This window comes from Nicotiana tabacum, chromosome 8 (assembly GCF_000715075.1).
Source record: "Nicotiana tabacum cultivar K326 chromosome 8, ASM71507v2, whole genome shotgun sequence".
Taxonomy (NCBI): domain Eukaryota; kingdom Viridiplantae; phylum Streptophyta; class Magnoliopsida; order Solanales; family Solanaceae; genus Nicotiana; species Nicotiana tabacum.
In genome coordinates this window covers 122,757,140-122,769,718 of record NC_134087.1, presented here as the reverse complement: position 1 = coordinate 122,769,718, position 12,579 = coordinate 122,757,140, and the positions used below count along the sequence as shown (strand labels likewise).

General features: G+C 37.2%; 1 protein-coding gene across 1 annotated transcript; it reads right to left on the bottom strand.

Moving 5' to 3' along the window:
• Positions 1-5,336: 5,336 nt before the first annotated feature.
• Positions 5,337-6,674, bottom strand: LOC142163284 (uncharacterized). Its single transcript, XM_075220555.1, has 4 exons — positions 6,571-6,674; positions 6,095-6,478; positions 5,884-5,953; positions 5,337-5,801 (listed from the first exon to the last, which is right to left on the bottom strand). Exons 1-4 carry the CDS (start codon positions 6,672-6,674, stop codon positions 5,337-5,339), a joined length of 1,023 nt encoding a protein of 340 aa, XP_075076656.1.
• Positions 6,675-12,579: the final 5,905 nt, after the last annotated feature.

The following is a 12,579-nucleotide window of genomic DNA, read 5'->3' as shown; positions in this document are numbered from 1 at the left end:
CCAGGTATTTTCAAAGATTGATTTGAGGTCTGGCTACCATCAGTTGAGGATTAGGGCATCCGATGTCCCTAAGATAGCTTTCCGCACTCGGTATGGGCATTATGAGTTCTTAGTGATCCCATTCAGGTTGACAAATGCCCTAGCAGCTTTCATGGATTTGATGAACCGAGTGTTCAATCCTTATTTGGATTCCTTCGTGATTGTCTTCAATAATGATATTTTGATCTATTCCCGCAGCCGGAGGAGCACGAGCAGCATCTTCGAGTCATTTTTCAGACTATGAGAGATAGTCAGTTGTATGCTAGGTTTTCAAAATGTGAGTTTTGGTTGAGTTCAATAACATTCTTGGGTCACATCGTATCAGCACAAGGTATTTAGGTGAATCCTAAGAAGATTGTAGCAGTCAAGGACTAGCCTAGACCCACATCAGCTACAGAGATCCGGAGTTTCTTGGGTTTGGCGGGCTATTACCGTCGGTTTGTGGAGGGGTTTTCATCTATTGCAGCCTCGATGACCAAATTGACCCAGAAGGGTACCCATTGCTTCAAGTTTGATATTTACTTTGTCGTTTTACTTTATTATTGTCATAACCTGATATCCCCCTCATCATGTTTCTCCTTTACCCCCGTCTTATTCTGTTTAATTCTTGCTATTATTGCTTCTCGTATATGATTTAATTGCACAAGTTTATATGGTCGTCATGTCCTAGCCTCGTCACTACTTTGCCCAGGTTAGGCTCGACACTTACCAGTACATGGGGTCAGTTGTACTAATATTACACTCTGCACTCTTTTGTGCAGATCTCGGTACTGGACCCTACGGACCGTAGTTTGAGGTTGTTGCCTTCAGTCCAGTGGAGACCCGAGGTAGTCCTGCAGGCCTTGACGTCCCCTCCTATCATATTTCCTTTTGTTTTATCTATTTCTGAGACAAATTTGTATTTTCTTATTCTGACCACTGTTTGTAGTATTCGTAGATAGTCCTTGATATTATGACACCAGTTCTGGGTGGAGTTGTATTATGAATTTCGTATTAGTATTCAGTTAAATTATTAAATTCCGTTCTTCCGCATTTTATGCCGGTGTTTATGTTATGTTAACTTGTAAATTGCTAAAAGATAAAGTAAAAGGGTAAAATAATCAGTAACGTTAGCTTGCCTAGCGGGTTCAATGTTAGGCGCCATCACAGTCCTGACGGTGGGAAATTCGAGTCGTGACACCCAGGACCGCAGATGCGGAAATCACTGAAGGCAGTGACCTTCATTTATTGCAGGTGTTAGCCATTTTTGGCTCATTTCCACTCAAAAGTTGGGTGATTTTGGAGCTCTTGAGAGAAGATTTTCACCAAGCTCTTAAAGGTAAGTTATCCCTACCTTATTTGAGTTAAATACTTGGATTTTGGGTAAATTAACATGTAAAGATTAGTGAAAATCATGGGATTAGAGTAAAACCTAGGGGTTTTGATAAAAACAAGATTTTACCACGTAATTCATTATGGAATGAAGTAAAAATCATATATTCTTGATCCTTAGGTTATGGGTAACAACTTTCTTCGAAAATTTCTGAAATCCGAGCACGTGGGTTGGGGTTGAATTTTAAGAACCTTGCCCTTGGGGATGGATAATCGCTTTAATAGCTAGAATATGAATTTGTAAACCTATAATGATGGACTTTTACACTATTTGAATAGTTTCGGTTTTTGTGGCTCCGGTTTGAGAGTTTGGACGCATTCTTGAGTTGGAAGTAGGCTCGAAACGAGATAACTCTCTTTTCTAACCTTGTAGGAGGAAATATCCCCATAGGTGAACTTAATTAATATATGATTAATTGTGTTGGCTACGTACGCATGAGGTGACGAGGGTCTATATGTAGCCATTATTCCTGTTATGTCCGGGTAGTTCTAGGATCACATCATGCTTCGTGGCCGCTATTAATTGCTTATATATGCTAATGTATGAAAGAAAGTAAGTTGAAGAAATCTAAGGATTTACAGGCTTCAAGTGAATTGTGTTCATTTTTATAAAAAGGAATTAAAGAAGTGTTGTATTTTAAATGATGAAAATTATGTTTTCCGTGTTGCATGTATGACTCGCGAGCGGGGTTATGCTTTTACCGCGTCGCATGTATGATTCGCCAGCGGGGAGAATAGATGCATTTATGGTTCGGGCCATTCGACCCTCGGCAGTGCACATTTAACTTTTATGTTGGATCGGGCCGATCATCCTTGGTGGTATTTGTGTGTGACAATAGAACCAGAACCCTTATAATTCATATGACTTATTGCTGGAAAGTTCACGAATTTAAATGAGGAAAGTGCTTAGTTTTATTAATTGGATGAAAGATTTCCATAATTATTCTTATTTAAGCTTGTTGTTATCTACATACACTGTGAATTAGATCTAATGAACTTCACATTATTATATCGATTTAATACCCTCAAACCCTCCTAAACTAAACAATTTTTGTCAGTTTCCTACCTAAACTAACAAGTGTCCCCGGAAACCCCTGAACTATATCCCCCTTCGTAATAACTCTCCCAGTCGCTTATGTGGCATATTGTGTGAAATCAGTTGTGTAAGAGCGTGTGAACGATGAAAAGGTGCCCACGTAACAACTTGAATAACGGTTAATTAGCCCATTTATTTAATTTTTTTTATATTTTATCCCTTTTTTCTTTATATTACACCATCTTCTCCACTTCTTCACCTTTCTTCACTATTTCTTCACCATTTCTTCACCCTTTTTATCTCTTTCTTCATCTTAATCCATTTGAAATTCTCTCTCTGTTTATTGAGTTAATTTTTTATCTTTCTCATTTTATCCATCCTTCATTGTTACCCAAATTTATTTGAAAGAAGAACACCTATTGTAGATGAGTTATGAGGTTTAATGTGTTTTGTGGTTGTGGGCAGCCTGCTTCTTTGAGAACATCAACGACAAATGCTAACCCAGGAAGATGCTTTTTGGATGCAAGTACTATGGGGTAATCATCTTTCAAATCATCATATTTTATGTGATATAATATGGCTAAATTTTGCTTTTATTTATAATGGTTTGGTTAAAATTTTCAAGCTAAGGATCGTGTGGCTTGTGGATTTTTCCAATGGTATGATCCGAAATTTTTTGGCCAATCAAAGGTGATAATTCTTGGCTTACAAAAGGATAAAATGGAACTTGAGGCTGAATTGAAGAAGAAGAAAATCTTGAAGATGCTGCTATTATTAGTATATGTTTCAATGTGTATTTTTGGTTGTTCAAATGCTAGAAAGTTTTGTGTAATTTGAAACTTGGTTGTTGCTTTTGTTTCAAATGCTAGGAAGTGTACTGTAATTGCTATGTGTTTGATCTCCATTTAAAACAGTACAAGAAATCAGTGTTGCATGTTCCATTATGTTTACAAGCTTCTTGCCAGCATGTATCATAGCATTCCACAGAAAGCAAATACCAAAAGGAACCAACTATCTGGAAAGAACCAAACAGAAGGGAAGTAAGAAAGCTTCCTTTTTACGGAGAAAGAAGAACATTCTTATACATATTAACCTAAGACCTACAAAAGAAGCTTGACGATGTATTGAGAAATAACACATTGTATTAGAGGTCAAAAAGCCTACAATTAACTAGTTTTACATTACATCACATAAGGTGCATTGAAGTAAAATAAGTTTTAAGAGTTTACATCATAACTTGTACCACAAAAATATTATCCAAAACACAATCATAGTATCGACATACAACAGTTCCCAATAGAGTAGTATTGAAGCTCAAACACCTCCAATTTTTTCATTAGCTTTTGGTGATTTTGTCCTTAAACGCTGTAGTAAAGCACTTCTATGTTGAAGTTGTCTAGTTGTTATTGCTTGCTTTCCCTTCCATTTCAGGACTTTACTTGGTTTATAACCAAGATCACCGTTCACTACGACTGAACTTTCAACTGCTCCATTGTTCCTTCCACAGTCGATTACCCTACTAACATGCCTCCCTTGCTGAAAATTAAGTTAAAAAAATAGATATCAGACAATATAGTTTAACTTTCAACCTCAAAACTAGCAACCAAACTGCTAATTAGCTCAACACATGTATAGCCACTTTTGCTAACAAATACTCTATGTCCCACTACTCTTGGCCTCTTAAATGCAGTAAGAGCATCTCTGTTGCTTGCTTGAGATTGTTGCACATCTGAGTTTTATGAGTTCTGCACTATGTTGCTACTGCTTCTTCCTTTACCACCCTTAGATTTATCATTCTTCTTACTAGCAGATGCTTGGGAGTCAGCCTTTGATCTCTTTTTAGAGGTTGATTTTTGTGAGTGAGCCACTCCCTTTGCATAAATAGAAATAGTTCCAATCAGCTAATACCAATCTAACAAGTAATATTGTTGATACTAGCTGAATTAACTGATACAAAACAACCCTAATCAGAACTAACAGTCCCAAACTAACAGCTAACTTAAGCTAACAACTAACTGATACATAACAGTCCCAAACTAATAGCTAACAATAGTCATAAACAACATTGTAACATTCAACAGAAACTAACAACTAACAGGAGGCAGAAATAGTCAAACTATCAGGTAACAGTTAATACAAATAATAGCTAATAGCAGTCCCAAACATTATTGTAACATTCAGTAGAAACTAACATTTAGCAGTCCCAAACACTCAGCAATCCCAAATATTCAGCAGTCCCAACTACAGCCCATTATAACATTCAGTAGAAACAGAAAACTAGTTGTACAAACTGAAGTAGAAACAGAAAACCAGTAGTACAAACCAGCAGTCCCCATGACTCAGTTTCTAATAGGAGGCAGTCCCAAACAGAAGCAAGATAACAGAAAGTAAAAGAATGTAACAAAAACAGAAAATAACAAAAAGTACCTCTAAAGTGCTTTGAGGTTTATTTGGACATCTTCTTCTATTATGAGCTGTGGACTTTCAAATTGAGCAACTCATTGATATTCCTTTCTTTGTAAGCTTGCCACTGCTTTTATCTCCCAGCTTCCTTTCTTCTTCTTTTTTGTGGGCCTTCCAGGCATTGTTCTAACTAGAGGAGGTTCAACCTTTGCATTTATTGACTCAGGCCACATCTCCATGCATGGTACTGGTTGTATAAAATGAGAATAAGCTTTTAGGTAGGTCTCCTTCTTGTACAACTCAGAAATGAAGTCAAGTGGATTAAGTCTCTTGTGATGAATTGCAGCCATACCATGTGCACAAGGTATCCCTTTTAGTTGCTAAGCTCTGCAACTACATACTCCCTCAGTCAACTTGACAATGTGTTTAATACATGTAGCACCCTTAACTTCATACCCAAAATCACCATTCCAGTGTATTGTGCACTTCATACACTTCTCCACATTTGTAACCAACACATTTCCATTGGTGATATACCTTCATTCCAAGTATCTGCAAATGCCCTCACTTTGGTGAACCTATTCATTACCTTTATCTTAATTTCTTCAAGCATGCTAATAATTGTCTTGTGCCTAGGACCCAAAACCCAAGCATTGAAGCTTTTAGCCATGTTATTATCCACATTGTCACACTTGGAAGAAGTTCTAAACATTGCTTTGTTCCATTTCTCAGGATTGTAGTTTACCAAGTCTTTATATATCTTGTGACCTAACTTACTTAGCTTGTCCAAGTTTGCTTTAAGTTTAGCTTCATAAGTTGATCTTGCACAGCTCCAAAACCCATTTTTTCTCTCAATACCCTTCCATTTCTGTTGCCAATTAGCTAGAATATGTCTTGCACACATTCTATGCTCACATTCAGGAAGATATTTTTGAACTGCTGAATATAAACCCTGCAAAAAAGACACTGTTAGTCTGAAAAAAGATAATGTTAGCTTAAAAACAAATATCTTTTTAGTTTAAATAAGATAGTACATTTTCCATATCACTAATGATTGTGAATTCTGCTCCTTCATCATTGATCTCCAAATTAGACTTCAATATCCTTAAAAACCAACACCATGTGTCTTTACTTTCTGTCCCAACTATAGCCCATGCTATTGGAAATATTTGGTTGTTCCCATCCTTTGCAATAGCAACAAGTAGCTATCCCTTAGATATTCCCTTCAAGAAATAACCATCTAACCCAATACATTTTCTACACCCTTCAATAAATCCCCTTTTCATTGCTGCAAAGAAAATGTAGAAGGAGTGAAATAATTTATTTCCATCTTCAGAATCTGTCACTTTTACCACACATGTATTCCCTGGATTTGATTGAAGGAGCACATCTCTATAATCATAAATCCTGCCAAACTCCTTCACATGATCACTCATCACTTCTTTCAATACTTGTTTCCTAGCTTTCAAACAAAATTTTTTTCCAGCATATAAACCCAAATCCTCCCTTGCCAAATCTTGCATCTCCCAACCCTTTATGCACGACTGTGAAATTATCCTACTTTTATAGTACTTTGCAAGATACTTGGTATTGCACATTGAATTTGTGTTGGTCTTGTTGCAGTTATGCCTAGGATTATAAGTTTTGATAATGAAATCAACAGATTTGAGCTCTCTGCTTGCAAACAACAACCAATGGCATCCACTAGTTTTGCATTTTACCTAACTCTGTTTTTATCATTTGTAATCTTCTCGAGCTCACATCCTCTTTCTATTGTATACCTGGTGACAACTTCCCTAAACTTATATACATTTTCAAGGACCATGTTAAGTTTCCAAACCACCTTTTCTCATTTTGGATCATATATTACCCTCTTGTTCTCCTTTCTTGCTTTCATGTTACCACTTATGTTCCCTGATTCACTGCCACTCTCATTGTCACTATCACTCACAAAACTATCAGCATCTGGACTGTCATAAAAAGGTTCATCACCAACTAACTTACCAGAAATATTTTTCTTCCCTTTATCTATGCCTTCAAAACCTGGATCTATCCCAACTGGTCCAAGAAAACACTCAGCAACAACTTTCTTTCTTGGTGCTCCTTTTTTCTTTTTATAAGCCTTCAAATCTGTTTTAACTATGTTCAAATCTTCATGCACATCACTACCATAATCAGCCTCATGCTCTTCATCATCAGAACTGCTAGATTTATCACTATCTGCAACATTACCTATGTCATCTTCCTCTAAGTCTTCATCTTCTATGTCAGAATCATCTTCATTTACTAAGGAGTTTCTAGGAAGTTTTTCTACAACATGTGACTGTTTAGGGGGTTCTATTTGACCACTACAATCAATATTTTCAATTTGGGAACCTAACGGTTCATTAAAACTTTCAACAACCCTACTGGAAGATTCTTCAACAACCTCACTAGTCACATGGCTATTCTGGACCACGTTATCTCCCTTATGGCATACATAAATGTCTATTGTATCCTTGTTACTTAACAGCTCAGCAAGTACCAACAAATCCCTATCATTTTTCAATTCTACCAAACTGTCATCCTTAGAAGATACAATATACATTTTTCCTACATTGGTAAACCCAAAATCCTTGGCATAATCAACAATTTCTGGAATAGAAAATTTGTCCGTATCCATATTAAAGGTATATTCAATGTTCCCCCCAACATAAACCGGCCCTACCTCATTCACAAGCATACCACCAATATGAAATCTCAAATTCAGATATTTATCTGCCATTACCCTAAAATAATAGTAAAAATAGCAAAGAATAAGGCCAAAAACACAGAACACTTTATTAATCTAACATAAAAAGACCTGAAATCCAAAACTAACAACAAGCATCATGCATACAACTATATATTCGACAAACAAACATCGACAAGCAAGAATATGTAAGACCTCAAAAAAAAGACCCAAAATTTTCTACTACGAACTAAATCGCAGCACCTACCTATCATAATTTTGCAACAAAATTAATAGGGAATAAAGAATGAAACCTGTATTGACGCAATCCTTTTTAATAATCTCCAGATTCATCAAAGAATCAGAGGAAGATATTTCACCAGCAAAACCCTAAGCCCTAATTTTGTTCTAATTCACCAGCAAAACTTCACCTTTATTCCAAATTTGAAATAGCAGCTACCCACTCAACTCTAACTCGGCTAAAACTTACATAGCTAAAGAGTTAGAGGCACAAACAATGGACAAATTAAATAGCAACAGTGAAATTTATATTTTTATACTTAGCATAAGGTAATGTCAAGGCAATTAAAGTATCAATTTTCTTTTGAATTTATTTTAATACTACTGCTAGAAATTAAATGCTATATATATGAGGCACTTTTATCATGAAGTAATTGCAATCTCTGTGAACATATTCGTCTCATGTCTTTTGATAGTGATATTAATGAGGTTGGATAAGTCTCTAGTGGTATAAGTGATGACGAAGGGATGCGTCAAATGGAAATTAGATGTGCCATTCTTCTTGTTGAGAATACGTGATTTGACGTTATGTTTTTAAGGAGTAGAAAATTTAGTTAATTTAAAAGGACATTTAAGTAATTTGACCTTTTAGTTATAGGGTTCCCACTTTTATAGTAGTATAGATAGATAAATTCAAGTCATATTTATTGCATATAAAATCTTTATGATTTAGGGTGTGTTTGGTATGAGGGAAAAATTTTTCCATGAAAAATATTTTTCTCAAAAATATTTTCATGGAAAATGAGTGGTTTTATCACTTATTTTTCTTGTTTGGTTGGTGAGTAGAAAGCTTTTTCCGGAAAATATTTTCTAATGTTTGGTTAGTGATGTGTGGCTATAATTCATGGTTTAGAACATTATGTGCCTTGTATTTTACATGCTTTAATGATAAATTACACTTTCTTTGCGTGTAATAGAGTCTATTTTATGTGTATGTGAATTGGATATAAAAGTAGAGCAAAAGAGATACTTAAATGTTGAAAGTGTGCTCGAGAACAATGAAAAGGAGAGACCTGTAGAGGCCAGGCAAAGGCCAACTTAACCAGGCTTTAGCCTGGCGAGGCCAACCAAAGGCCAGGCTGAAGCTGGCGTTAGGCTGGCGCTGCAAGGCAAAGGCCAGGCTGAGGCTGGCGACGCCAGGCCTGGGGCCAGGTCCAGTCCTAGTTTTGAAGACTTAATTTGTTTTCCGGCTTGACTAGGATTTGACCTACACGTTTAGGTCTTGCCTAAATATATAGATAGACCTAAAAATGCCACTTTGAAGGACTTTTGCAACCATATGCAAGGATAGCTCACGGAACACTACTAAGGAGTTAGAATCATCGCCTTCTACATCCCTCAATCCTTACTTTGTAATTCACTTATGCAAAATACTTTGGATATTGTTACTATGAGTATGAGTAGCTAAACTCCTAATCTAGGATTTTGACAGAACCTATTGGAGGATGATTTTCTTGTTACGTTAATATAGATTTGCTATTGTATTCTCTCTATTTGTTCAACTATATGCTTATTGTTGTTGATTGAAGGTCCCTCAATTAACTGTTCCTATTTAATATGTATTACTCGGGAGAGAGTGCATATTTAGGTAGCTGTTGAACAATATCACTCCTAACGTATATGAGGGATCAATACGAAGGGTTTAAAGGTGGGATTAGGGATAACGAAACCTTGGTGCCACCTAAGTGAGCTGTACTTAAGGCTAGCTAGCGTAATTCAGGAGAATATGTCTAGTATATTGTTGTAATTACTCGGGAGAGAGTTACAACACTAGAGTGCTCATGATTGATAGAGAAGACTTAGGCAAATTTATAAGAAACATAGCGGAAAAGATTCCGACAATAGGGGAAATCAGAACCTTAGATCATTCCAATTCTTGTCTACAACCCGTTTGTAGTTACTTCTTATTTATTGCATTTTTATTACGTAATATTTAGTTAATAAACATCTAATTTATTACTTAAATATTTCTGAAGATTGAATACATGAATTTGTGGGAGTCCAATAGTTGTGTTTAATAGGTTAATTCCCTATGGGATTCGACTCCGGACTTGTTAACCAGAATATATTTGCAATGACCGCTTTGTCTTTTTTATAAGGCATAGTTGGGCGTGACCAAATTTTGGCAACGTTCCCGGGGAGTTAACGATGTTATTAATTATAGCTAAAAGAAGTGCTAAAATGCTTAGCGTAGTCAATTTTCTTCAATTTAAACCAAGTACACTGAAATTCTAATGTTTGTAGTCTTGGGTGTTATAGGTGCATGCCTAGAAAGTCCTCAAGAATTGGTAAATTGTTTGTAGCATTATCAGATCCTGAGAATGTCTTCAAGGCACCGAATCGTGCAAACAAGAATTACAAAAAACAACAGAACAAATCGAACCAGACATGGATGACAAAGTAGAAAATCCAAATAACAGAAACAATACGAATGACCCAAACAATCAGGGTGTGGTGCCTCTTGTGCCAGAAGCAGCATTGTATGACTGGGCACAACCCACTGCCGATAATCTGGCAACCTCAATTACAGTCCCTCAGATACAAGCATAATTATTTCAAATCACAAACAACATACTACATTTGTTGCAGAATAAAGGACTGTTCTTAGGGTCATACATTGAAGATCCTCAACAGCATCTGAAGAATTTTCTATCGATATGTGCCACACAAAGTGTAACGACTCGACCAGTCATTTCATGAGTTACAGTCCGGTTTTTCCCATTTCTACTTCTTTATGTATTGTTCAGTTGTATATCATCGTATTGTGTTGGTTGGTTCGGGTTTAGAGTATTCATGGAGTGGAAAGAGACACTTAGTCTCTTATGTAGAAGCTTAAGTTGGAAAATATAACTGGATATTGACTTATGAGTAGAAGGTATCAGATGGGAATTCTGATGGTTCGGATAGCTTCGTTAGGAGATTTTGGACTTAGGAGCGTGTTTGGAATATAATTTGGAGGTCTGTGGTAGGTTTAGGCTTGAATTGGCAAAATTTGGAAATTTGGCGTTTTCCGGTCGGTAGTGGAAATCTTGATATCGGGGTCAGAATGGAATTCCGGAAATTGAAGTAGGTCCGTTGTATCATTTGTGATGTGTGTGCAAAATTTCAGGTCATTCGGGTGATGTTTAATAGGTTTTTTGCATCATTTGCGAAATTCAAAAGTTTGGAGATCCTTAGGCTTGAATCCGAGGGTGATTTGGTGTTTTGATGTTGTTCCGAGTGTTCCGAAGGTTGGAATAAGTTTGAATGGTGATAGGTGACTTGTTGGTAGGTTTGGTTGAGGCCCCGATGGCCTCGGGATGATTTCGAAGGGTTATTGGAGAGTTGGAGAAATTGAAGTTGCAACTGAAGCTGTTGTTTTCTGTCATAACCGCACCTGCGGATTGGGGATCGCAAGTGCGAGCCGCAGAAGAGGAAAAGAGACTGCGGAAGCGGCAATGGTCGCAGGAGTAGAGGGTTGGACCATATCTGCGAGCCCGCAGGTGCGGCATATGAGGACTTAAGTGATTTTCACAGGTGCAAATTTTTGGGCGCAGAAGCGGCCCGTAGGTACGAGATATTGTCCGTAGATGCGGAAATAGCTGGGCAGAAAGTATAAAAGACCCTCTTCGTGTTTTTTTGCCATTTCTTCACCATTTTTGGATGAGTTGGAGCTTGGGGGCTGTGGTTTCAAGAGGGAATCAAGTGTTTTCAGAGAGACAAGATACTTGGACCTTGTATCTTGTTTTTAGGGCGATTATTCCATTGTTTAACCATGATATTAGTGAGAAAATTAGAGAAGAAATTGGGAGATTAGGGCATGAAATTTGAGAGTTTAAATTGGGGATTTGAGGGACCATTTGGGGTCCGATTTTGATGATTTTGGTATGTATAGACTCGGGAGTGAAAGGAGTTTCTAGTTTTGCAATTTTTGTCAAATTTTGAGACGTCAACCCGGGGGCCGGGTTTGAGCAAATTCGGGATTTTGGGTCTTTTGATAATTTTCGTGTGGGTTCCATTTCTTTAGCGTGTATTGATGATAATATACTGATTTTAGTTAGATTCGGAGCATTTGGAGGCCGGATCGAGATGCAAGGGCATCGCGGAGTAGATTTTCGCCCAGTTTGAGGTAAGTGACGATTGTAAATCTAGAGCTGAGGGTATGAAACCTTGGAATTTTGTACTATTTTGATAAATGAGATGACGCACATGCTAGGTGACGGGCGTGTGGGCATGCATCAGTAGGGATTGTGACTTGGTCCGTCCCATAGCAACTATGGAGTTGCATATTGTTGATAAGCTCTATATGATATCTATGTGTTTTAGAAATGATTCTATTAACTTGGGCTAAATGCCATGTTTGGGGCTTTGTGCCGTACTGTTTGGACCCTCCGGGGCATTTTTCTATTATCCCCACACTGTTTTGATTCGAAAGCATATCTTCAGTCATGATTTTTACCTGTTTATTGTTTGATTCAGTTTCATTACTCTACCTTTAAATATATGAAAGTTGTTTGGGCTGAGTTCCCTGATATTTCAGTGAAATGCCCGAGTGGCTGTGAGGTTGATGACTGAGAGAGGCCAAGGGTATGATGGTAAGGATTATATATTTATGGATCGGGCTGCACGTCGCACCGATATATATATATATATATATATATATAAATGGATCAAGCTGCACGCTGCAACGATGTGTTGGATCTGGTTGCACGTCACAGCGATATAGCTCTTGGGCTGTAGG

Excerpts from the sequence above, each read along its gene's own strand:
- LOC142163284 (XM_075220555.1), bottom strand. The coding sequence starts at position 6,674 with ATGGTCCTTGAAAATGTATATAAGTTTAGGGAAGTTGTCACCAGGTAT. Across the intron at positions 5,954-6,094 it reads GGGTGTAGAAAATGTATTGG|GATATTGAAGTCTAATTTGG; the intron begins GTTAGATGGTTA and ends TTGGTTTTTAAG. Across the intron at positions 5,802-5,883 it reads TCATTAGTGATATGGAAAAT|GGTTTATATTCAGCAGTTCA; the intron begins GTACTATCTTAT and ends TCTTTTTTGCAG.